Here is a 27221-nt window from a genome sequence, read left to right as displayed (position 1 = left end):
CTGCATGGGTACAGCTGTGCCACTGTAAGCTCTCTAGTGTAGACACAGCCTTAGAGATCGGATTCTATTTCTGGGCCTGTAGCGGGGTGGTTACCCGGCTCCTGCCCTGAAGGGCTTAAATCAGCCTGGGGGAAGGTTGTGGCTGGGAGCTGCTAAGCTGGGCTGATTGGGTAGCAGCTGCAACTGGGCCCTATATAAAAAAGCTGTGAGCCAGAGGCCAAGCAGTCTCTCTCTGCCTTCAGAGGGAGAAGGGCCTGGCTGCAGTGAGCTAGAGACAGAGTACCTGAGTGGAGCAGGGCTGGGGACAGGCTGAGAAGCTGGGGAGCTCCAGCCTGGAAAGCCCCAGGCTGCGGCCTAGGAGGAGGCCAAGGGGTACTGGGGGTTGCAGAGGGCAGCCCAGGGGTAGGCCAAGGCAGCAGGTCCAAACCCAACCTTGCCTGTGATGAGTGGCCTATACTGCAGTCTGCCCCAGGGAGCAGGGGCTAGTTGGTGACTGGTAGTGCCCTTATTCTGAGGCGAGGTAGGGATAGTGGGTGGGGGTTCCCCAGGTAGGGGAGACCCTAGTACTGAGGGGTGTACTGCCAGGGGGCAGCACCCCAGATAAAAGGGCACGAGGTCCGGGAGGGACACGGGGGCCGGAGGACAGGCGGACCACCGGCCTGCAGAGGGTGCTTCAGCGCTGAAATGAGCTAATTCCCGGAGAAAACCAGCAGGAGGCACCGCAGGGGTGAGTCCGCTCCTCTACTGGGCCTATCACAAACTTCTTGTATTATGCTGGTCAAGTTGCTAAGACATGTCTATACTACAAGCGCTATAGCAGCATAGCTATGGCACCGTGGCTATGAGACCGTAACTATGTAGTGTAGACAGAGACTACAGCGATGGAAGGGCTCCCCTAGCAATAGCAGGTATGACAATGGAAGCATTCTTTTGTCACCCTAGCTGTGTGTACTCCAGGGATTAGGTTGGCATAGCTACAGGACTCAGGCCTGGCGATTTTTTACAACCCTGAGCGTTGTAGCTATGTCGACCTAAGTTTCAAGTGTAGACTAGACCTTAGTTTGTGCCTCAGTTCCCCATCTGTTTTTTAAAAAGTGGGGATACCACCTCCTATGTTATGAAGATAAAGCGATATGGGTCGTGTATACCATAAAAAAGCCCATAAAAATAAGTTTCCATTGACATCTGTATGAATTTCATTGTATAAACGTCCTAAATATTCTCAGGTTTCAGAGTAGCAGCCGTGTTCGTGAAGTGGGCAGTAGCTCACGAAAGCTTATGCTCTAATAAATTTGTGTGTCTCTAAGGTGCCACAAGTACTCTGTTCTAAATATTCTCCTTACTGAGGATACCATTTGCAAGTGGATTCCTTTATTAAGGTACTTACTATGGCATCAGCACCACAGTATCTGAGCATCTCATCAATATTTAAAAGTAGAAACAACTTCTCTTCCTTTCCTCTGTTTCTCATTGTGTGGCTAAGGGGTTCTCACAACAAAATTTTTGGTGGCCTCAAAGTGCGGCCACCAACTCTTGCTGGTGGCCGCACTGACACTTTCCCCGAAAATACCTGATTAACTTTAGGAAAAACAAATAAATAGCACATACACATCATTGTAATTTATTTATGTAGGGTTTTTTTTTTTGCACACTCAATAAAAATATTACAGTGAAAAGTGATATTTGTATGTTTTTTAATATCAATCACTTTTCACAGGACACTTAGTAGCTATCTGGAAGGCTGTGAAAAGTGATACTTGCATGTTTGTTAATATCACTTTTCTCAGCAAGTCCCAGGACAAATTAAGCCCTGGACTGGGGGGCTGGGGTGGGAGACGGAGGCAGTGGGGGACATGGTGGGATGGATGTGAGCCAGGGAAGGCAGCGGGGGCCTGGGGTGACGGAGGGGTGGATGCAGGGCCAGGAAGTCAGTGGAGTCCAGGGGCAATGGGGAGGGGGCATGGATGAGAGAGGAGGGTGAGTGGTGAGCCCCGCAGCTGCGCGGCTGGAGCTGGAGATTGGCACCTGCTGCTGTGCAGCTGGAGGTCAATGACCGAGGCCAGAGCAGGAGTTGCATGGCAGAGGCAGGGGATTGGAGCCCAGTGCAAGTGTCTGCCACCATGTGGCCAGAGCCCCAGGCCGCGTGGTCAGATCTGGGGGTCAGTGCCCGCCACCACAAGGTGAAAGCCAGCACCCACTGCCACGCACCTGGGACGGGGACCGTCGCACACCCAGGGCTGGAGATTGGTGCCCAGAGCCGGTGCCCTCTGCCACGCAGCTGGTGCTACACGTCAGCACCCAGGGTCAGCGTCCAGGACTGGGGGTTGGAGCACGCAGCCGGGGATTGGTGCCCAGGGCCAGCAGCTGCTGCTGGGATTGGGGCTTTGGGCTGGTGCCGCATGGCTGGAGATGGGGATTGGAGCCTGCTGTTGCATGGACAGGGATTGGAGCCTAAACTGAAGCCCCATGGCCGAAGGCTGGTGCTGTGTGGCCAGAGCTGGGGATCAGCGCCTGAAACTCTGCAGCTGGAGACGGGTATTGGCACCTGATGCCTCACGGCTGGAGCCCTAGTCTGCGCAGCCAGGATCCCTAAGTCCCACCTCTGGAACCTGCCTCCCAACCACCCCAGGGCTGAAGCCTGAGTCTCACTGCCTCCCCCCACATCCAGTAGAGAGCTCACCGTGCTCCTGCAGCATTGTGCCCCACCTGTCTCCAGGAGGAACAGGGAAGGAGGGGGGAAGGGCCGATGCTTTGCCTCTCTCCCCCCCCCATCACCACTCTTCCTGGCTGCAAAGAAACTCCCTGGTGGCTGCATGCAGCCATTTGAGAAACGCTGGGCTAAAAGAACCTCAAAGCACTTCCTCAGACACACTAAATCACTGTATATCGACCTTCTCCTCAGGTAGGGTGACCGGAGAGCAAATGTGAAAAATCAGGAGGGGGCAGGGGGTGCCTATATAAGAAAAAGCCCTGAATATCGGGACTGTCCCTATAAAATCGGGACATCTGGTCACCCGATCCTCCAGAAACAAGTTGTGAGCAAAGGTTCTCATTGAATTGACAAAGATTACCACCAAGTAGGGCAATCGGGATTGGCATGTTAGAAACAGTGGCAAAAGTTGGGAAGAACTACTTTGAGTAACTTTCTAACAGCCCTTTTATTACTATGCAGCACACCCAAACTGCAGACGGGCAACATGCAGCAATGTGAGTGCTTTAAAACTGAACAAGGAAAAGAGGACAAGAAACAGAAAAAATAAATAAATAAATAAAAATAAAAGGTCTCTTAAATTTTACCTAAATTTTCAAGGTCTTTTCTGGTAACAAATTTGTAATCATCATAAACTGTGCTCTCTGGATTCTCCTCCAGTTCTTCTGTCAAGTTGTCCAAGAATGAGCACCATCTTGGGGCAGGACCTAAAACCTGTGGGCATGGTAAGAAGAGTTCTGAATTTATACATACACTCAAAAATAAAAGCACACCCAGCTCCTCACACCTGCTGCTCTACTGCACTGTGAAAGTAAATACACAACACTGAAGCCAAATATGCTTAAACAACACCTTGAGAGCACAGTCAAACCTACTGCTTGCAGTAGGAACAGAAATAACCCTGTATAGTCTGACAGCACTATTGTTACAATCTAGGTAATTGAATCTAGGTCAACAAGTTAGAGGCTTCTAGTTTAACCGCTTCAAAATGTGACAAATTGGGCTGATTATATATTAAAAGCCAAACATGATGGATACAGTTTTGAACTTACCTAATAATGCTAGAAAACAAACAAATCTTTCTCACACAGCTGGATCTTGACTTTATTAGCTTACTGGGCAATTATGTTAAATCCCATTTTGGCCTGTTCATTTAATTAAGATGCCTGTGTGCATTTCAAACATACTTTCATTCAAGGAAAAACACACTGTTGTGAGCTGATAACTGGAAATATTTAAAAAATTTAAATACTAAATGTGAGAGATTTGAACTCAGTTTTGCTAGACTATCAAAGTACTTTCAATTCATGCTTCCTCATCCCAAAATGTAATTATCATTATTATTTTTTTAAACACCCCTAACTTTTTCCACTGCTGATACGAATCCCTCTCAATCTTAATGCATACCATCACACCCACTGTGCTGAGCCTATTATTTTAGTAGGTGTGCTAGCTCTGTGGAAAAAAAGGCCAACATGAAGGTCCTCTCTCCAGGGGGAAAAGTGGAGAATCAATGGGAAGCTTGGGATGTAAGGAAGGTCACTAACTCCAGCAGAGTGGAACTTTTAATAATCCATTTTCTTTTTTGTTCCATCATTACTAATACGTGAAATGGAAAAAAAAAGTCACAATAGATACGGCAATGGAGGCTGTTCAAAATAATTTTTTTAGGCAACTTTGATAATGAAATACATATAATTTGTTCTTAATGTGAAGACTGTGTTACACCAATAAGGATCTCTCAAAGTCTATGGTGACAAATCATTTTGCTCCAATTAGAAAAGTGTCATTCCCCTTTTTAAAAATGCATTTTCTTCAAATAACTATAGTTGTCTTAAAATAGCAGCAGTATATTCCAGACCATAACATTCAAATTTATTCAATAAAATTTAAAAGCCCCTGATGCAATATTTCCTACATCAAGAAAAATGTCTGGCAGATTTAGCAGGGTTCCTCATTTTGTTTAATCTGCTTTATTATCTGGCTTTATAAATATCCTTTGCTGTTTAGAAATTTGCAGCACTATCTTTTAAAGTCACGAGAAATAAGAATAAGGTCAGACTGTGATCAAAGTTGGCAACCACAACAAACATGGCAACTGGAGAGGTACACTGGCATCGTTAACCATACCATTCATTTTACCCAGATTAGATCTTTCCTCAGAAGATCACAATTAACTTGTCTCTGACAACAGAAACTGCTGCCTTAATCAATAAGGTCGGATTAACCAAATCTCCATGGCTGTCTGAGCAGCAGTAACCACTTGACTAACATGGGTAACATTCAGAATCTTCCAGTCAGATATTTTTTCCTCCTTTTAGATCTTAATCGTCTCCAATTATATTTCCTGTTTTTCCCTGCTTCAAAGGTAAATGAAAAGCTTTTAATAAAACTAGATGTCAGTCAACTGAGTACAAGTGTTCCAGCCTTTCATGCTAATTCAAACGGTTACTGCTAAATGTTGCTTCATTACCATAGCTAAAAGAAAGGACTTTCCCTAGTCATGTGTTTTGTGGTTACCTATATTCTAGTTTTGGACACAATTATATTCACTTTTTTTTTCTTCTATGTTACTGCTGAGAAATATTTTCTGTCATCGTGATCTTAGCATAATAAAGTCTGTCTCTTGAAGAGTCTTTGAATAAGTGAAGTTCTTAACTCATGTATATTTTAATCCCACAAAAAACTAGTCCTTCATAACATCTTGCTGTCACATTGCTTTAACAAATGCAAGGTTCCTGCTTGTTACTTGGACAACTTTTCAAAAAAATAGATATCATCCATTGCTACTACACCACATCCTCAGGTTGTGTCCAACAAGATTTAAAGGTTTATCCATTAAAGCACAGGTTATTTCAGACGTACAATGAGCTCCAAAGGGCATCTTGAATACAGTAGAATCTCTGAGTTACAAACACCTCAGGAATAGAGGTTGTTGATAACTCTGAAATGTTGGTAACTGAACAAAACATTATGGTTGTTCTTTCAAAAGTTTACAACTGAACATTGACTTAATACAGCTTTGAAACTTTATGCAGAAGAAAAATGCTGCTTTTAACCATATTAAATTTAAATGAAACAAGCACAGAAACAGTTTCTTTACCGTGTCAAATCTTTTTTTAAAACTATTTTTTTAGTAGTTTACATTTAACACAGTACTGTATCTCTAAATACAGATATTCTTTTTTTTAGTTTTACCACTTTTGTTTCTCCCCTCAAGCTCTCTGAAACTGAATTCCTGTAAAACCTTTTGTTTTACAGCATATGTTCCATTTTAATAAATTTACAGGAGTTTTCATCTTTAACATTAATCCTTTCCTCCTTTTACTTCCTCCCTTAGTTAAAATACATTCCATTCCCTTCCCCTCTCTTCCAGCAACCACTCAAACAGCCTTGGCCTTTCCATATCCACAGGGCCCTAGGCACCATCAGAAAGTTTCTAAGCTTCTCCCTACTCAGAGACAAATCCTCTTCTGGCACAAACACACACTCTGTTGATGGGTCAGCAAGTGTTCTGGGAGCTGAGAGGGTCTGACTGTCCAGTTCCCTATTACCAATGCCCCAGCCAGGGGAACAGAGACTCCTTCCCCACCTGGGGATCAGGCTCTGCTCTGTGAGAGGTGCTAGTTAAGTGGGAGAACTGCCTAGACTAAGTGGTTAATATGCCTGTAAACCAACATTGAGGTACATAATTCTACTAAATCCAAATGGAGAAAAATGCAATGAAATTTGCAATAAGGTGAAGAATAGGATAGCTGATGCAACTGCAGATACACAAGGAAATGAAAACAATGTGATGAAACTAGACTCAAAGTAGAAAGTTCCCAGTTGTACAATGACATTTCTAATCAGTTTAGATGCCAATTTTAATAAAGTTAGCAAATTGTAAATTATAAGCCAGTACACATTTAAATTCATTTTTTATTCATGTTCTATATTTCTATAAACATAGAAATTTCGAAATAACTAGCAATATTCATCAAGAAGTGGAAGATTTTCAAAGGCGCACAGGGAAGTTAGGCACCAAAATACCAGTGAAAAATCAATGAGAGCTGGACACCTAAGTCTCCCCGCTACAGTCTAATATGGACAAAAATATCTAGCCCTTACATCTCCGATTCACCAGGCAAAGATGCAAAAGTCAACAGACACAGTGCCTAGTTTTCCTAGTTCACATTATAGTGTTTGGGCAAAGAATTATCAGTTTTATCACTGTTAACACAAGACAAAATGTAATGGGTCCTCTAGTATTGAAATATTCTGAGATGTTCAACTGAGTTTTGAATATGCCTAAAACTTGTTCAAACATTAATTATAAAAGGGAGAAAATTTCTGATGGGATTAACCTCCCCAAAAAGATGATGTTACTGTAAAATAGATTTTTTTTTTTTAAGATTTAATATTCTTTGTATTTTAAAGGGCAATTAAACTAACATTAAGAGGATGATATTGTAATACAAGAGCCTCATTGTGGTACAGCTCTGATACAATGCAACTGTTAATCTATGTTGTTGCAGATGAATTTAATGAAAATAATTGAAAGAAAATGTATGAAATCCCGCCGGACCTCTCCTGATAATACCACACTGTTAACATTTCATTAACTTCAGTGGAATGTTAATGGGATGACAAGATATACCAGATATTATTTCAAAAGCACAGCACGCGCTTGCTAACCTGTATTTGGTACATTTGATAGCAATTGAGATGTTAAATGTTGTTTAACTAGTCAGTTTCATAGTTAGCGCCACAGCTTCATTTGAGCCATAGAAACAACAGACCCAATCCCAAAAGGGGCTGAACACTCTAAACTCCTACTGATTGCACAAGGAAGTTGAGGGTGCGCAGCACCGCAATGATCAAGCCCTATGAGATAGACAGAACGAAGTTGACTTTAAGGAGGGGAGAATACTATGTTAAGCATCAGTTGGATGCAGTTGATGAGCCCAAGCCCATACAACTGAAATTAACAGGAGTTTTGCTATTGACTTCAAAGGAAGCAGAAGCGAGTCCCAAGTTCTAGTTCATAAAACGCCCCATTATAGGACCCTAAAAAAGAGTTTATAGTAGAATTACCAAATTGTAAATGGGATGCTAGAAATTGCAGTAAGTCTTTCTACTGCACAAAAAAATAGTTTGTACTATTTATCTACTGCAATAAAAATATTAAAATATATATTTGCAAGCAGCAGAAATCAGATTTCCAAATGCGGTTATATAGTTTAAACTGCACTAAATTGCCCTGAAGGCAGAACACAAAACTAATTTGTAATGCTTCAAATTAACACTTCACATTTTACAAAACACACAAGGATATATGGATTATCAAGTTATCAGTCAGTCAATCTTAGGATTCTTATTTTAGGTCAGTATTGATTAATGTGTAATCTTGTAAAACATCCATTTACTTCTTTGTTATGGGTTCCACAGCATATATAATGGCGGCTTTACGTGTGGGATTCAAAAGGGGAACTTCAGTTCCTAACTGCCACTATAGGCACCTAACTAACTCCCCCTGCATCGCATAGGGAGCCTGCGTGCCTAACACAGAGCTGTGAATTCCACTTGGCAGCAGGACACCTAGACGGCAGGTGCTGCAATGCTCAGCACATCCCCCCTGTAATTCCCACCTCCGCTGCCTACTTAACACCATATAACTTGTATCTCTGTTCTTCATATTAAATAAGCCTCTCTTCTAGGGGTTTCCAAATTGGTTATTTACCTTTGAATGCAAGATCTTAGCCACGTGGCAAAACTATTTTTTAAATACATTAATACAAACAAAAACAAAAAAAAAGGTGCATCATGTTTGAATAACTAGTTCAAACAACAAAGAGAGCCTTTTACTACAGCTTGACTATGCAGTCAGATTTGTCTTCAACAGGCAGCACACAAAATTATCTAATGGTGGTCTTCAAATTAAGGTGGAACAGAATTGTTCTTGGTTGGTCAGATTCTCATTTACAATAAGGTTATGTCTACACTGCAATGTAAGTCCAGGGTTCGAACTCAGGCTCATGCCTAATTCCCCTTCATCATAAATTGTGCTAACCCAGGGATCGGACCCAGGCTCCCAGTGCCCCTGGAGGTGGAGGGTCCAAGCCTGAGTCAAGCTGGGACCCAGCGTTCAATCCCTATTGTTTTGCAGTGTAGGCACAGCCCCACTTGTCTCATGCTCTGGGAGTCTACCAAAAGTATTCCACAAGTCCACAGGCTCACTTTCTTTATCCTCTGTACAGTCAAGTTTGGTGGACTATCAAGTTTTCCCACACCGTCCCATGAACAAATGGCTATAGCAGCCACACTTTGGGAGGGCACTAGGAAGTCTGGGATATATTGGTGGTGGTGGTGGTGGTGGGCGGGCGGGGGATGCGGTGGGGTGGGAACGACTCAGGCCCACGTAATGCAGCATAGATGCTGGAGCACAAGGTTTCAACAATTCCTAATCTGAGGTTACAAGTGAGCATAGACAGACACTCTAGGCCTAAATTAGACCCAGGGTCTGCTAACTCAAATTCTACTAACCCTGGACTTACACTGCAGTACAGACATACCCTAAGGCCACTTTACATTGCTCTGGTAATGCACAGGGGTCTTAAAATGGATGCAAAATGTAAGCTATTCTCATGGCAAGGCTCCTTTACGCTGCGAGAAAGTGGTTAAAAGGAGCATTAGTGTAAATGAAAACCTTTATGTTTGGGGAACGCATTGAGGAAAACTTTTTAAAAGAGAAGGTTCTCTAATAAAGGTGGATTCTTGTACAGTTTTTACTGTGTATTTAGCCTGACAGACTAGAATAGATATGAAAGGTATATATTCTTTAGACTCTGATGGTGCAAGTTCATATGCCCATGCAGAGCCCCAGTGACTTCAACAGAGTCCATCCATGTATATGAGCTTACTGGATTAGGACTTTCATGCAAAACTTGTCTTAATGTATCTATATTTTTAATTAACATTAAAAAATTACTTGTTAAATTTTCAATAGAATGCACTTGTTAAAATGTTAAGTATGTCTAAATGGGCACATAATTACACTTGCACATGCTTTCAGGTTTCAATAGTGCTCCTTAATTGCAGAGAGACTATAGCAAGCCTAAATGAGGGAGGAGAAACAAATGGGTGACCCTCAGGGTATGGGTGGTGATTTAAATGTGCAATTGCATTTTCATCATAATTAGTTCTCTAATTGCACAACCAAGTTTAGTCAATGCACTTGCATGAGTAACTAATTATGACTCACATAAAGAGTACTATTTTTAATGCTTTCTTCTCTATTTCCTAAAATTAGAGGTATCGATCTGAATGTGCAACAATTTTCCATCATCTGTATTGAAAAGGCAAGAGAAGGAAGAAGGCATTTTTACTTGAACACAGTTACTAGCCAAGAACAGAATGTTGTGCACCAGCATTTAAACAGGAAGGTAACATCACGCTATCATGACCCTAGGGCAGTAGAGGGCACAGGTAAAAAGACAGACTGATCTTGGTGTGAAACAATGCACTGTGGAATATCAGAGGGAGGACTGAAATGTTAACCCAAAATACAGACTGCACAAAAGTTTTCCCACATTAATTTAATTTTGAAATGAATTTAACCAACTTTCAATGTGAATTATCCAATTTGCATTAACTAGCCAATTAATTCAGAAGAAGAATTGCATTGTGGACACAGTCCACTTTAATTTATAAAACGGAGTCCACACTAAGCCCCCAGTTCGAACTTGAATAACGTAGCTGAAGTCAAAGTATCTTAGTTCGAACTTAAAGGTACTTACCGCGGGTCCACACGCGGCAGGCAGGCTCCCCCGTCGACTCCACCTACTCCTCTCGCGGAGCAGGATTACCGGCATCGACGGCGAGCACTTCCGGGATCGATTTATCACATCTAGACAAGACGCGATAAATCGATCCCAGATCGATTGCTTGCCACCGAACCAGTGGGTAAGTATAGACGTACCCTTAATGAAGGACAAAACAATCTTCTACTCATTTAGTGCAATAAGCCCAAACTGTTGGTCAAGGCATTCCTGTTTTCAGATACAGTCAATGATCAGAAGGACTAGTCTTTTATCCATTTTCCATCAAATATTATTTTTCAACCATCTCATAATAATCTGTATAAACCCATCTCTCCTTATCTATGGTATAAATGATCAAAATCAGCCTTTCCAGTCAAGACTACCTCTGCAATCATATCATGATTGACATCAAGACTCTGATACATCTGTGGTTCTAAATTCTCTGTTCTGCTACCTTATCTTTTTGGCATTGCTGAGTCAGGCTGCTCAGTAATTTTTACAAAAATCCAATAAAGTGTGAAATGTATGTTTCCATTCTTCATTTATATTTACAATGTAGAAGGAACCAGAGGCCCCAAAGGGTCCCAGTAGGAGATATCTCCAACATAGACACATAAGAAACAGTCCCTGTCCAAAAAAGCCTACCATCTAAGAATCTTGTGCCTTTGTTAGCATATATCTGACTGCATCTCATATATAGCCCAGATCCAACACTTGTTACATCCATGCTCAGAATTTTGTAAAATCACATGGAGAAATAAAAATCAGATATCAACTGTAATTTGCTACCTTTGATTTCCACAGGCTCGTCTCTGATTTCTATCAAATCTGCTCTTTCCAACTTAATCTCTAAAACCAGCTCAAACTCTGCAAACTGTTACTTTGGCAAGTACTCCCAGTTAGTTTAATGCAGTAACCTGCCTGAATAAGGGTTTGTGGGATTGGCCCCACGTCTCTCTCCCATAAATTTCTATTTTTTAACATCTCACATTCTCATTAGACTCAATATGTGGGAGATTTAACACCATAACCATAATCACATCTTCTCTTTAGTAAGCCAGGAGCATATTGGAATGCAGTTTTAAACAAGAAATCAGATGAGAATCCCACATTTCACTTTTTGCAGCATACAACTGGCAGCAATATCACATCTGGTTTTCAGCCCATGTGAGCTTAGGTCTGATGGTCCCATAACTTTCCTGCTATTACAAACGAGGGGACAATTCCAAATTGGATCAATTTGGATCTGACCCAAGTATGTCCAGTGTGTCTTAGCAGCCCTTTTTGGTAGAATATTTGTAAATCATATCGAGGAAAGGGAACCAAACTTACTCTTCAAGGAAATGGACCTGCTGTGCCTGCATACTCTATTTTCTTAGAATAGGTGGCACAGATCAGACATTAGCACCCAATTACAATTTTTCTACATTTGGGAAAATCAGACTTCACCTTCCCCCAGAAAACCACAATTTTCTTTGGATCCATATCCTTTGCTCCCCTCCCTCACCCAGTCAAATGAGAAATTTAAAATTGGCTACAAGCACATAGCAGCATTTTTGTTGGGCCTTTCATACCCCATCTCTCCAATTATCTCTCTATCCTTTCCATCTTCTGGTTTAGACACCATTCAGCCCATTTAAGTTTTCTATCTCAGGATGGAATTGCATTAGAAGACTATTTTTTCCCCAAGTGATTCTTAAGCCTTCTACCTCTTAATTAGTTTACAAGGTATTCTCAAAGACATTGCTGCAGATATTCTGACATTAAACAGTAAAACCTGACTTCCATAATTCTTTGATATGCCCTGTCCAGCATATGAGACAGACTTCTGAGGATTTACAAGAGAGTAACAGGTCACTTGTATATAAAGTAGGTCCAGTTTAATTTTCTCCCCTACCAAAAGGTTCATTCCCTGTAGTTTAAGTTAGCGTGTCATTAGCTCAAAAGTCATAACAAATAAGACGGGACAGTGGGCATTGCTATGTTCTCCCTAACCCCACGGCAAATCTCCCCCAGGCAAAAACATTCTTACACTGAAAACCTGGACAATGTGTTACAAGAGTTGTGCCAAAACACCACTTTTTGTTTTTGCTTATTCAGCATGTCAAAGAACACCACATTCTTATTAAAAAGTTTTTCTACGTTGATACACAGACTGCTGCAAGAACTTGTACAGATTTAGTGTAGTGTGTAATATTTAATATCTTCCCATTCTGGTATTATCTGATAATAACCATTACTTTTGTTAATCCTGGCCAGTTTGACTTTACAGTTTTATGCATCATATCCTGTGCTCTGCCAGGGTTTTGCAGTCAGTTATTCATTGACAGGACCAACTTCACATACTGTGGGTGACTTCTGGGATTCTGATTAAAATAATAGATGTGTTGCTCATCGTCTGTGGGAGCAGCCCTGAGGAACAGGAATCACTAAGAGTTTAAGTAATAGTTTTTCAGAGTAGACAGGATAGTCACTCCTTAAAAAAGGTAAATAAAATTAATAGAAGCCTCTTTTCGAGGCAATTTCCCTTTGTTTCTTCCTTTTAATGCATCATTTATTCTGCTCTTATTAGTTGTTCTAACAGCTGTCTTCAAGTGTCCCCATAGTAACAAAGTCATTAATTAAAAAAAAAAGAAGTCTTCTTGTTCCTCTGTCACCGGCATAGGCAAACCTTTTGGCCCGAGGGCCACCTCGGCGTTGCAAAACTGTATGGAGGGCCAGGTAGGGAAGGCTGTGCCTCCCCAAACAGCGTGGCCCCCGCCCCCTATCCGCCCCCTCCCACCCTCTGATTGCCCCCTTCAGAACCCCCAATCCATCCACTCCTTGTCCCTTGACCAACCCCTCCTGGGATCCCCCTCCCCTAACTGCCCCCTGGGACCCCGCCCCCTATCCAACCACCCCCTGCTCCCTGTCCCCTGACTGTCCCCCGGGACTCTCCCCCCCCATACCATGCTGCTCAGAGCAGCAGGAGCTCGCAGCCCCGCCTCCTGGAGCCAGCCACACTGCCCGCACTGCCCAGCAGGAGCGGCGGGCCAGAGCACTGGCAGTGCCGCGTGCTGCAGGAGGACAGCGAGGGAGGGGCTGGGGGCTAGCCTCCCTGGCCGGGAGCTCAGGGGTTGGGCAGGACGCTCCCGTGGGCCGGATGTGGCCCGCGGGCCGTAGTTTGCCCATCTCTGCTCTATCGTCTCCAACTCTGCTCTCTCCTTTTTGTGGTCACCCCGTTTGCCCTGGTTGGTGACATTTTTTGTTTATAGTTTTACCTTTTTAGTTTTAGGTTCTGGTTCCAGGTCTCTAGTATTTTATCATCCAACATCTTGCTACCACTTTCATTGTTTCCTACATTATGTTTGGATTTGCAGATCTTTCTTTTCCCTAAAGAAGTTTTTAAAAGTTCCTCTATTTGTGAGGAACATATTGGGGCCAAATTCACCATTGCTGTCAGAAGCTGCAAGTTCATTGAAAACTCTTTTGTCCTTCTATAGTATCAGATTCAGTTTTCATCTTTTATGTCTTGCTTTTCAGTATAACCAGCAGTGGCTTTAAGGGACCATCAACAGGATTTTAAGTTTTCACCATAATCCCTTTCAGATTTTGATATGAAGACGGGAAAAGGGAAAATCTATGTAGATATATACCTGACATACCTGAGGGGGGGGGGAACTAAAATCCCAGTGGCTCTACATTAGATCAACTGATCAGTTGAAGCTAAGAAGGGCTGTGAGAGCAGACAGGGCTAGTGACACTCAACACTCCTTTTACCGCATGCCAGACTATTACTTCTGCACAATCCCCAGCTTGCTTAGGTGCAGCATCTGAGCTGGGCCTAATGAAGATCCTCCTACTAGACCACTATGTCCTGCAGCCACACCTATGACTGTGTGTGCTTTCACACACTTGCGGTGCAGCAGATGCAGCTACACGAACAGGTATGCGAGAGTACCCAAGCAAGCTGACTGGAGTATAGGCTGTCAGTGGACTTAAAACAAAAACAAACCCTGAGCACAAGCTTCAAGCAGAGTCTCACAAACAGAAGTGGAAGGAGAGTCAAAGGCTCACTAAAGCCTTAATTAATCCAGCCTAATGAACTTGGGAAGCACTAAAATTATGATAATGGATTCCAATATAAAACCTTATGATAAATAAGTTGCCCTAAGTGAGCTTTTTTTGTTACCACATTTGAAATTTGCAGAAATTCCATTTCCAATTGGATTTGGCACCTACAAAACTATTTATATTTACTTACTTCTGAATTTCTTCTTGCTGACAGCCATTTATCTAATTGATAGTGACACACCAACAGCAGGAAAGCCTAGCAGATGAAATTGCTAAACTTAAGTAGGAGACACACTGGCTTTGCATCAATAGAAGCACTTTAGTCTAAAAAAAGCACACAAGTTTCATAAGTGTCATTTTGAAGCACAAGATTAGTATGTTTTAAAAAGGATGATTTTACAATTTGTAGAGACCACGCATGGGGCCCATCATGCTGCTCAATACTGTCTCATTGTTTCCTTGTATTCTCTTTTCTGGGTCCATATGGTCTTAGATTGTACAGTATGTAACACAATGGGGTCCTGGTCCCAGACTAGAGCTCCTAGGCACTACAGTCATAAAAATAAATAATACTTTTCATAAGCTTTACAACCTCTAGGGTATTTGTATCCTGTGTATTTTCTGATTGCTGTGCTGAACAGAATTTTCATGTTAAGGACTAATAATTGGTGTTAGTTAACCAAATTGCCCATGAAAAGAGGAAAACTAAGAAAATTATTTCCTTCTGTTTGATATTATTTAGACACAAATATACTATAATATTCTGTGGGAACACAAATCCCACAATACCCTCTCCTTCTTACGCTAGGGGCTATTGTTGGTGCAGGACACAGTGGAGCTTTATACTTGCAGAGGATTCCCCTACAGTGGGAAGTTTCCAGTGGCTACCTTCAGCTGAATTAACGCAAAGAAGCCTTTGCAGACTGGAGAATCTGACCCAGTAACTTTGAACATTGGCAGAGCACTTTTACCTTGTTTTCCAAATGTACTGAAGAAAACCTTGGGTTCTATGCTCATACAGTATGTTAGAAGCACAGGGATAGCACCTCCCGGCCCAAATGTGTGTCTCATTTATCTTGACCACCAGCTGCATGGCAATGTCTATACCAAGACACAGTTTGCATTTTTAATGCTGGCAAATACACAGATGGCTTTAGAATATTATCCATGAAACTTGTGTGTTATTGTTTCCTGGTCAGCATTGCGCTTCCATAGCCTCTGTGACTATTTCATCCCATTGTTCTTCATAATGAAGTGCAGCAACCCAGCTGATACGTAATTTTCTGAAAGATCTTTCTCCACTAACAGTATTTTAAAATTCCAGGGGATAGAACATGGCACGGATTGCGGCAAAACACATTTAATGAAGACCCTCCACTATTTATTTTAAAAAAAGCTTCTTTCAACATTCCACTCTTTAAAGCTGTTCTAAATTTTAGACTGTCATCTCAAAATACAAAAGAATTCCATGACAAGAGTATTTTTAGAGCAACATTAAGGCTAAGGGTAGCTCAGAACCCAACTCGAAGCAGTAAAAATCTAAACAATACAGGAGAGGAACACAAGAGACTGATTTCAATCAGCTTGTATTAGTTTATATTGTATTATAGAGGCCAACTGATAAAAGTTGCTAATTAGAATTATTTCTAGAAGCCAGAAACGGAAAGCTCCATCAGGTCATCTTGTCCTTAGCCCTGACAATACAGAATTTTTTTCATGTGCTGCATCGTCCACTGACTTGTCTAGCTCAGTTTTAAGTCATTTAGAGCAATAGGGGTTTTGACACTTTCCTTCGGAGACTACTCTAAAGTATATTAGACTTTCCACTGGAATTAAATTTATCAAAAAAGTTTAGTCTATGTATTGTTGTGGAGTCTGAAGTGTTGGCTGTGTTCAAGGGAATCCTGTGGGGAGGGGGGAGGAGTAATGGGAGGTGTGTGTGAGAAAGCTGACAAAGGATCAGGAATACCAGGTCTAGCGGTATGTTTTCTAGCTTGTGTAACTGAAAAGTTAGTTGGGAATCTGGTGATGAGCAAGTGTGTGCTAAGTCATTGGCATGGCAATCGAATTTCTTCCCTCACAATGTCCTATCTTATAAGCTTCGAAGGAAGGAAGACTGGCATATCAGTTCTCAACTCCTGCCTGATAATACACAGGGAAGGAAGGGTAACTGTCGGGGTCTCCAATTCATCTGTTCAGATAATGTAGAGATGTCCAGCATAAACTGATAAAATGTAAAAGTCTATTCCTGCAACTGTACATAGCTGAGTTTCAGTTAGGGACCAGTTAATGATTTGCAATAAGTTCTTTTAATAGCTTTTCTGAATATAAAAGCAGTTTTCAATATGAAAATAAAATATTAATTCCTAATGTTGGCTTTCATCCATCTGCTGATTGTATTTAGCGCACAGCTTTAAGCGTTAGAAACGGAAACACATCTTTACATCCCCATAACCCTGTGACTGTTGGTTTATAAGTATGAGGAGTCATAACCGAGGAAGGATTTAGTTTAACAGTAAGACACACTATAAAATAGTATAATCTGTATAAATTACTCACAGGAAAGAGTAATCTACCCGATACCTATATGAGTTGAAACAACGTAGAGGGTGGGTAGCAGCACAAACATTTAAAGTTACCCTCCAGAGAAAAATCACAAATGCTTGTTTTATTAGAAGGAGTCTACCATGACAAATATCCAGTTACTCTTTTTTATGTACTGCTAGACAATACCAGTTCCTAAACTCTCCCTCCATCATTATTACATCCTTCAAATACTTGCAGATGGTTTCCTTCACCCTTTCATTGGCCAGGGCTAAGTAAATTACTGCACTGTCTCTATATTTGCATAAACATGACAAAGAAAAACACACATCGAGTACAAGGTCAGATACATTGAACTACCAAGTGCAACTTTTAAAGAGATGCTTGAGGTTCAAATCTTCTGCCTCCTTAGAGAAGGAAAAGGAAAAAAACCCAAGAACCATTTTTTTATTTTTAAAATGAGAACCCAAGAATAGAGGTCCCTATACTTCTGATTCCTTTGCAAACAAAAAGTCCTGTGGCACCTTATAGACTAACAGAAGTATTGGAGCATAAGCTTTACTGGGTGAAGCTTATGCTCCAATACTTCTGTTAGTCTATAAGGTGCCACAGGACTCTTTGTCGCTTTTTACAGATCCATACTAACACAGCTACCCCTCTGATACTTTGCAAACAAACTCTCTGCACATTTATGTAAAAGATATTCAACTAAGTCAGACCCATAGAATCAATTGGCAGGGTACAGGCACTATCTGTAGGTCAACGACTGCCCATCTACCCAAACTTTACAACAAAGACTGTCCAAAGAATTCTCTTCTCTGCAATAGCTCAGTAACAGTGCTCCACAACACAAGCTGTAGTGCATTGGGGGTGAAGTGGGGTGGGTGTCTGAGACAAGCCTGGGAGTGGGGCCACAGCATGTAGCACTGCCAGAATACTGGGCAGTATTGCTGCTTCTAGGCAGTCAGGGACAGGCTGCCTTCCTGGACTACTGAAGTTATTCCGGGGGCCATACCCCTCTCAGTTTTATGCTTCACCCCTCTAGAAGCACACCACAAAATCTCTCAGAAAATCAGCATCTGCATGTATGGTGGTGAAGGAAACATACCATGTAAGTGGCAGAGAATTTACTTCTGTCTCAAGCCCAATCCCAGCTACCAAGCAAAAGGTGGAGTCTGCAGTTCAATTCAAAAATTCTCATGCACATTATTTAACCTTCAAAAAGCAGGAGTGCTCTGCAATGAAAATTTGTGCACAACTTGGAATATCAAATCTGCTGGAGAAATGATAGAGAACACTGCAATTAAGGACTCAAATAGAGCTCAGAAGAAAATGGGAGCTACACAGCAGAGGATTAATGAACAAAAAGGGCAGTATCTTGTTGGCTTCTTTAACCTCTATTATTATTAGAGCTAGGAATGTATGGATATACGATCTAACTCATAAAGGGAGGTCTTACCTGGACTATTTAGCCTACCAGGAAACAAGAGGGCAAGTAGATAACCACATTACTGGTCCCTTCTAACTCACAGGATGACTGAAGACACTTGCTTTTTCCTTACCAGTTACAGTAAAATTTGCTAATTGTCTAGAATTCAGTCTGAAGGACTTTTGATATAATAATATTCAATAATTGTTATGAATGTAGAAACTGGAGCACAAAAAATAGTGGCCATAGTGTAATGTATTTTGTAAGGAGTGTTGTCCCGCTTAACTAAGCTACCTGAGCTGTTTGGTGTAGTCTGCATTTAGACTGGCTACTTATGGTCATGAGTCAGTGTAGTAGTGTCAATTTAACATGGACAATTAATTATTGGATTATCATGTATTAGATATATGAAGCTTTCATATTCCTATTATACTTTCATAATGCATTCACATGATTTTAGCTGAACACCACCAAAAAGATTCCACAGGATGACCAGGAAATTGCTTTCTGAATCTCACACATTGATGCTTTTGGTATTTATGCTTACAAGGGTGTGATTCTTCTGAACCAATTAATGCTGACGGAAAATAGAGGATTTCCTTTGTTGGGAATGTGCTACTTTTCAGCCTGAAAACCTTCAGGTTAAAGATAGGAAGCTCACACTTCCGTCTGCATAGACAAACAATTTTTGTGTGTGTGTTAAACCTGTTAACATACTGTAAGACAGGCCACATATTGTTCACCTAAAACTCATTTCATAGTGTATTTGCTCAAACTCATGTTTAAGATATCAGGATGATATGGATAGAACTTATTTTCAAGTTTACACAACAATCAAATACTTTAAAGAGGATGATATACCAAGTCTTAAAACAAGTTACTCTTTAGTTTTTAATAAGAAGTGATTTTCTTAATACTAAAAAAATTTGTGCTTCTAATGCCACCACCCTTTAGCCCGAGGCTCCCAAAACATCTTTGTCAGCACTAAACGGTGATGAGGCAGGAATTTTCCATAACATTTTTATGAATGGTATGCACCACAGTGATTTACGTGACTATCCAGTGGGTGCACAACAGTACTTAGAATGCACCTGGACCACAGTGGGAGACATGAGGTGTTTAGGTCATTCAACTGCCTAGGGTGATATGAATGGGTCCTTAAGGACTGGCTGAAACCAACCCATATCAACAGAGGATCCTGAAAGACAATGGTAACCTCAATCGCCAGGAGACTCGCACCTAGCAACCAACAGCCAAGAGGCAGGAGATTGCCACCATGGCCACCCCGCCTGTAGGGAAGCAGAGAAAGGCCTTGAGTCAGAGAACAAAATGGAAAGGCATCAGGCGGCTGTGGTAAGAGCTGGCCCTTTGGAGAGACAGCAGCTCTGATCAAGACTGACAAAGGGACAGAGAGAAAGCGAACCAAGATGGTTCCTAGCACAGCTCAAGGCCAAAGCTTTCAACCAGAACCTTTTAAAGATACTGCTTGGAAGAAATGAATCATCAAGGGGCAAAATCCCCACAAGCTGATCTTGAAGCATTTTCAAGTTTCACGTAGGACAACAGCCCTGAACAAGGAAAGGGCTAAGGAAGCAAGTTATTTTCCAAAGCCACCTGAAAGTCAAAGATGTTCTAGGAAGTTTTAGAGACTAAACTGCTTCCAGTCAGAGAAGCCAGTCTATGTGGCAGTATGCCAAGACTTTAAGAAAGTCAACAACTTCTAAAGCAGACACTTTTAATTTAGAAAAATTCCACCCTCCTCTTTTAACAACCAAATCAATACACTAGAGTTTCCAGATTTGGTATAAGTATGTAACCCCACATCAGTTGTCTTTGAGTCTGGGACATGAGAGTCAGTCTGCCTCGAGATACTTAAGCAAGGATTGTGTTCGTCAGTGTATCCAGTTTCGAGGCATCAGTATTAAACAGCTTCAGCCCCTTGCCTTCCTTAGCACTTTGTTCAGCAGAGATAGCTTGCAGGAACCTGTTCCATAGCATCAAAGAGGCACAATACTTTGCACCTGCACAGACTACTTCAGCCTTGACCTCAACACATAAATGAACTTGGTTCATAGATCAGACCACCAGGAGCAATATAATTGCTAGAGCCCTACCAAATTCAGGGCTGTGAAAAACGTGTCACGGACCATGAAATCAGATCTCCGCCGTGAAATCTAGCTATTGGAGGGGAGTGGAAGGGAGGGGAAGCAAAGGGCAGAGCTGGAATGCATAAACAGGAGTAGGGGTAGAGAGGTTATTTTACCTCTGCATTTGGCACTGGTGCAACCACTGCTGGAATACGGTGTCCAGTTCCAATGCCCACAATTCAAGAAGGATGTTGAAAAATTGGCGAGGATTCAGAGGAGAGCCAGGAGAATGATTAAACAATTAGAAAACATGCCTTATACTGATTGAGCTCCTTGAGTCTATCTATTTATCTTAACAAAGAGAAGATTAAGGAGTGACATGATTATAGTCTGTAAGTACCTACATGGGGAACAAATATTTAGTATTGGACTCTTCAATCTAGCAGAGAATGGTACAACACAACCCAATGGCCAGAAGTTGAAAACTTCAGACTGGAAATAAGGCAAATTTTTTAAAGGTGACAGTAATTAACTGTAATTAATTGGAACAGTTTACTAAGGGTTGTGGAGGAGTGTCTATCCCTGACAATTTTTAAATCAAGACTAGATGTTTTTCTAAAAGATCTGCTCTAGGAATTATTTTGGGGAAGTTCTATGGCCTGTATTATACAGAAGTCAGACTAGATTATCACAATGGTCCCTTCTGGCCTTAGAATTTATGAATGAACTGTTCCTCCTTACAGGGACTCCAGGATATTTGTAACTGGATTTCTGATCTCAATTAACCATTCAGCACTAACTTATGATGTAGGCAGGCATCTGTCAGATTAGCATCTGCACAGCTGCTTCAGTTTCAAGGTACGAAAACATTAAGACCTTTTTTTAAATGTACAACACACTGATTTTTTCAAATTGTCAGCTAAGACAAGCCTTATACAATTGCTCCAAAACCTTACAAAACAAAACTTATGAAATGGAAGAATACTGAGAACATCCCACATATTTCACCCGTATAACACAGTCACCAGCCGGGATGGGAATCCAGGACCTTTGGCTCCAGAACTGAAATGACAATCTCCAGGAGCTGTAGCAGTATTATGACTGCTCTGAGCTAGCAGCTGGAGAATGATATAGTCACACAGTCATTTTATTACACCACACAAGAAGCTGCAGGTGGATTAATGTAATTTTAGCAACATCAAGGAGTAAAGACTGTGTTAAACAGAAAACTGGTCAAAACCTCAAATGTGGTGCGATTGTTATCCCTCCATAATACAGAGCAGGGATCGGCAACCTTTCAGAAGTGGTGTGCCAAGTCTTCATTTATTCACTCTAATTTAAGGTTTCACGTGCCAGTAATACATTTTAACGTTTTTAGAAGGTCTCTTTCTATAAGTCTATAATATATAATTAAACTATTGTTGTATGTAAAGTAAATAGGGTTTTTAAAATGTTTAAGAAGCTTCATTTAACTTTAAATTCAAATGCAGAGCTCCCTGGACCGGTGGCCAGGACCCTGAGCAGTGTGAGTACCACTGAAAATCAGCTCGCTTGCCGCCTTTGGCACGCATGTCATAGGTTGCCTACCCCTGATATAGAGCTTCCCATTTTCAATGGTAAAACATCTGCCTCACAGAGCTGCCCTGAGGATTTACATGTCAGCAATCTTATATCCATAATTTGTAGGTGGAAACACACACAGACCTGGATTCCAACCCTGGTTGTCCCTATGTACTCATCATATGACCTTTCAGAGACTCAATTTCAACATCTCATTTTTAAATGTCGATACGAAAGCTTTTCTACCTCATAATGATAATTTAAGACTCTCAAACCCTTATATCAGGGGTTCTGAAATCCTTGAACAGATGGCATTACATAAGTGGAGGACAGACTAGACTAGAGGATCACAGTGGTCCTTTCGGGCCTTAAAACCTATGAATCAATTTATCTGACAGCTGCAATTAGAGCGAAAGAGTTCCTGTTTCCGATTTCAGATCTCAGTCCATTGGACCTCCCTGCCCCGATGGAGTTTTTCCTCCTCATTTCCCTGGCAGCAGTCTCTGGGTACACTACTGGCTCAGTGCACACTTTTAACATCAATAGCCTTCAGATATCCCAAAGCCCACATACCTTTGATTTCCAGCTTCCTGAGGCACACATCCTGGCTGATGGGATGCAGATTCTGAATGTTTGCATAAGCTGTAGGTAACTATTAAGCTGCTGCCAAACTGCCCAATACACTTCAGAGGCACTTGCCCTCATTAAGGCCAACAGAATAAACCAAGAATGGAATTTCTAGGCCAGGCCCTTTGACATATAAGCCAAATAAAACTAAAACATCTCATCAAGGGCCAAATTCCACTTGGCCTTTATGCAGTGCAGGGAGGGAGTAAGGAACCATTAAAAGGTCTGCACAAGGGCTTGACAGAACTGCAGTCTCTGGGCCCAGGCACTGCTCCCTTACAACTATTCTGGGGGTAGATGCTGCACCCCAAAAGGGGTGGCGATGGGGTATATCCATGACTATCCCCGCTACATATATGAGTGTAGCAGCATCTATGCTCTCGTGTACCAGGGAGCTCCTGAAGGCATCCTGCCTCTGTGCTCCCTTTGGGACATGACTAAATGTTATCTAGGGTTGCCGGCTCTGCAGCTCCCATTGGCCAGGAACCATGACCAATGAGAGCTGCAACGGTGGCGCCTGCAGGCGCAGGCAGCATGCAGATCCCTCTGATGACTCCGCCTAGCAGCCGGACATGCCGGCCACTTCTGAGAGCCGCCTAAGTTAAGTGCCTCCCGAAGCCCGCACCCTCTCCTGCACCCCAAGCTCCTGCCCCAGCCCTGAGCCCCCTCCTGCACTCCAAACCCCTCATCCCTTGCCTCACCCCAGAGCCCACACCCCAAGTTGGAACCTTCACTCCCTCCCACATCCCAACCCCCTGCCCAGCCCAGTGAAAGTGAATGAGGGTGGGGAAGAGCAAGCGACAGAGGGAGAGGGGATGGAGTGAGCAGGGGCGGGGCCTCAGGGCGTGGCGAGGTGTGGGCAAGGGTGTTCGGCTTCGTATGTTTAGAAAGTTGGCCCTAATGTTATCCCCTTTCCCCACAAAACAGGTATGTGCCTATATGGCACAAGTGAGCCCTAATTTTCATTGTTAAGTAGTGCAGTGCAACAAACTCTTCTATCTCAGATACCTTGCCCAATTAGTAATGAACTTTGCGCTAAAGGTTGAGGCATACTGGGTTATTTATAGGTATTTCCATAACTATCTCTGCAACTCCTAAATCTTAAAATTAGCAGTACAGTCAAAAATCTAGTTTTAGCCTTCAGAATGGAGATGCCAGAATCTCTCCATAACATTGTTTGTCTATTCTGTCTGTTCCCTGAACATTAAATTTGCTTTAACAGTTGCAGGCATAGCACCAAAGCATTACACAGATGAATCTCTCAGACAGAGTCCCTTCAAATGCTCCCTGACCATCACCAAAACAGCTGCCTGTAGATGTTCCACTATGCAGGTTTCAAAAAGCTTAAATTGTTACTAGTACAATAGGGCATTAAGAGACACCTGAAGACAACAGCAGCTAAAGTTAAGACATGAAACAACCATCTGAGCAAACTGATAGGTTAGTCATGGGGTGCTCATGCTCCAACTTTGTGGATGTCAGCTCTTGCCACCTCTTATTTGGTGGTGGAGTACTGCACACCAGTTTGGAGTCGAGCATCACACATCAAACTCGTGGATACATGCCACCATGCACATCATCTCCGGCACCTTGCGTCCAACTCCACTTCTATGGCTTCCAGTTCCGAGCAATATTGCTCCTCCTCATATCAGACGAGAGGTTGCCACTGGCAAGTTACTGGAGAAAGCACATGCCAAACCAAACCTCCCACTGCACAATGACCTTTTAAAATCACCAGCTGCATGTTTGCTGTCACGTTGCCCATTATGGTCTCATCCGCCAAGCCAGGATGTTCGGGTGGAAACACTCTGGCGATAGGAATGGATATCTGTTATAATCCCCAACCAGTCTCTCATCGCCGACCCCACAATCTGCCTGCCTGGTTCTGACCTGCCCTGTCGCCAATGGTCCCTGTTGAACAGGTTCCGGACCGGGCAAGGTCTCTGTGCAACCAACCAGTATCGCTGGGGCCTTCGTGACAGCCCTTTGTGCAGCTGCGGCGCAAAACAGACTATGACGCACATTGTCGATGAATGCCTGCTGCCAAGGTTCAGTACTGCCCTAGAAGGACTGCATCACGCAACTGAAGATGCCATCACTTGGCTAGACGACTATGCACACGCTAAATAATTAAGAGACAGGATCAGTTGAACAGAGTCTATTTGAGTGTGGCACATTAAACTATCCCCAAAGGTTCTGAAGGAACATTGCCTTGTACATTAGTAAGCCCTTTCCGCTGGCATTTATTTGGTTGTGAAACTAAAGGATAATAAATCAGCTCTTGTTTGCATCTCAAAAAGACAGGACATCTGAAGCAGTATTCATGCCTAACTTGCAGCAAATAAATAAATTAAGCCCTTCTTTGTTGGTAAAATTGAATCCTGGCTCAAACCAATCCCAGAATAGTCAGAAAACTTGCCTGTGGAAAATTGGACTAGTTAGAACAGCAAGTTGCTGGGTCTTGGAGGTTAAGATCTGCTCAGAGTAGCCACAGGGTAAAGCAATTTTTGTCTCTCTGCAAGGGAACCATCACATCACTCAGGATGCCAGAAAGTATGAAGAAAAATGAAGAAAATGGGGGAAAAGGAGAAAATTTTGAACCTAGGCAAATGCTGACTGTAACTGGAATAATATGTGCTCTACACAAGTACATATGCTACGACACTAGGGAACATCTGGCTATGCATGATTTACATTTCTCAGATAAAAAGAACAGGAGTACTTGTGGCATCTTAGAGATTAACAAATTTATTAGCGCATAAGCTTTCGTGGGCTACAGCCCACTTCTTCGGATGCCCCACAAAAGCTTATGCTCTAATAAATTTGTTAGTCTCTAAGGTGCCACAAGTACTCCTGTTCGTTTTGCGGATACAGACTAACATGGCTGCTACTCTGAAATTTCTCAGATATATCTAAAATATAATGCAAAATGTTGCATTCAGAAACACTGTAAATTCAACAGCCCTAGAAGGATTTTAAAAACGTCAGACTTTTGAGATGGACAAAATGGATTCTCTTTTTAGTTGTTTTACAATTTATACAAGTATATTCTTTGGAAAGGAAATTAGCCAAAATAAGTCTTAATATAGCATTTTGTAACACAGCATGCCTGTCCGTGAAAAAGGCGGCATACATGCAATGTTTTCATTATGAAACAACATTGGATTTGTCACTGCAAAACCCAGCACCATCAAAACAGAACATAGGTAAGTTACTACATCTGTAAAGCACATGTGACATTCATAACATGCACAAAAAAGATTCTGCAACATATTCAGGATTTTTCAAGCTGTTTTAGAGACAAGCAGTACAGTCACTAAATTGTTCAATTGAACTGAAAACACCGACAGGACACTAGATTGAAACATTTTTAACATAACTTCAATCTTCCTAAAGATAGAACTTTGCAATAACTCATAAGCTACCAGAGAAAACTTTCACACTACATGCTGGACTCAGAAGGAACAAATTATGAAATGAACAATGATAATTAAGGAGCCAATCTGTAGAGCAAGTCAGATTTGTGAAAGGGCAGCATTGCCAGATTGTTGAAAAGGCTTTGTGGCCCTATCTGTGCTCAGCTATCCCAACATTTTTGGTTTAAATGCATGATCTAGAGCCAACATGAATATAATGATTGGTGAAAGGCCTATCTATTTTCAGAGGTGGAGTCCCTTTGTGTGTGTAAAATTGCTCACATGTATATTTGCACCTGAACCCTGCAGAGATAAAGACATGTGCACACACTTTAAAAAGTCCAAACATGCATCTGTTAGACTAAAATGCAGGTGTAGCTGTATGTGAGCAACTGGAGATTGGGTAGAAGCCTGGCTAAAATATACCTCAAGATTGATGATGTATATTTAAATTTCTGAAATCAAAAGCTCCAATTCAAATAGGACATTGGGTAACCAGGTGCTAAGAACTGCCATCAACATTAAAATGGCTGAGAAAGCAGCGGCCAGGGCTATAGTGCCTATAGCAGTACTATGATGCTAGGGTAATTATTTCAGAAGACAGTTTATACCTTGATGGTAAGCTCCACATTTTATATTTAATAATCTATTTTAACAAGTTGATAGACAATATGCAGATTTTCTCTCTCGGGCTCTGACTGGATTTCCCACTGCCACTAGTCAATTTAGGAATTGTTAAGAGTGTGGCAAGCTTCAGTGCTGATTTTCAATAAAATAATGATGTAATATAAATACACCACATTTTGTTTCCAATACCTAGTTTAGCAGGAGATGAAGCAATAGATTTTAGTTACAAATTATTACACATGCCTAGAAGCCTTATTTATAGATTTCCAGAATGAATTCAGTGTGCATGCAAAATTTACTACAGAACAATTTGACAAGATAATGTGCTACATTAAAGTGCTGACAGTTTTAAAAACAATATTTCAT

The 27221-nt window shown here is 41.8% G+C and overlaps 1 protein-coding gene across 2 annotated transcripts in view; it reads right to left on the bottom strand.

The window, feature by feature from the left end:
• The window catches only part of NOL10 (nucleolar protein 10), a 73829-nt gene that overhangs the window by 20701 nt on the left and 25907 nt on the right, over positions 1 to 27221 (bottom strand). For both annotated transcript variants that reach the window (XM_065587708.1, XM_065587709.1), the window contains one exon: positions 3298 to 3424. In XM_065587708.1, the coding sequence (XP_065443780.1) occupies positions 3298 to 3424 (127 nt within the window). The remainder of the gene's footprint in view (positions 1 to 3297; positions 3425 to 27221) is intronic.

This window comes from Chrysemys picta, chromosome 3 (genome assembly GCF_011386835.1).
Source record: "Chrysemys picta bellii isolate R12L10 chromosome 3, ASM1138683v2, whole genome shotgun sequence".
Lineage (NCBI taxonomy): Eukaryota > Metazoa > Chordata > Testudines > Emydidae > Chrysemys > Chrysemys picta.
The sequence above is the reverse complement of the archived record's forward strand: the minus strand, read 5'-3'. Positions and strand labels throughout refer to the sequence as shown.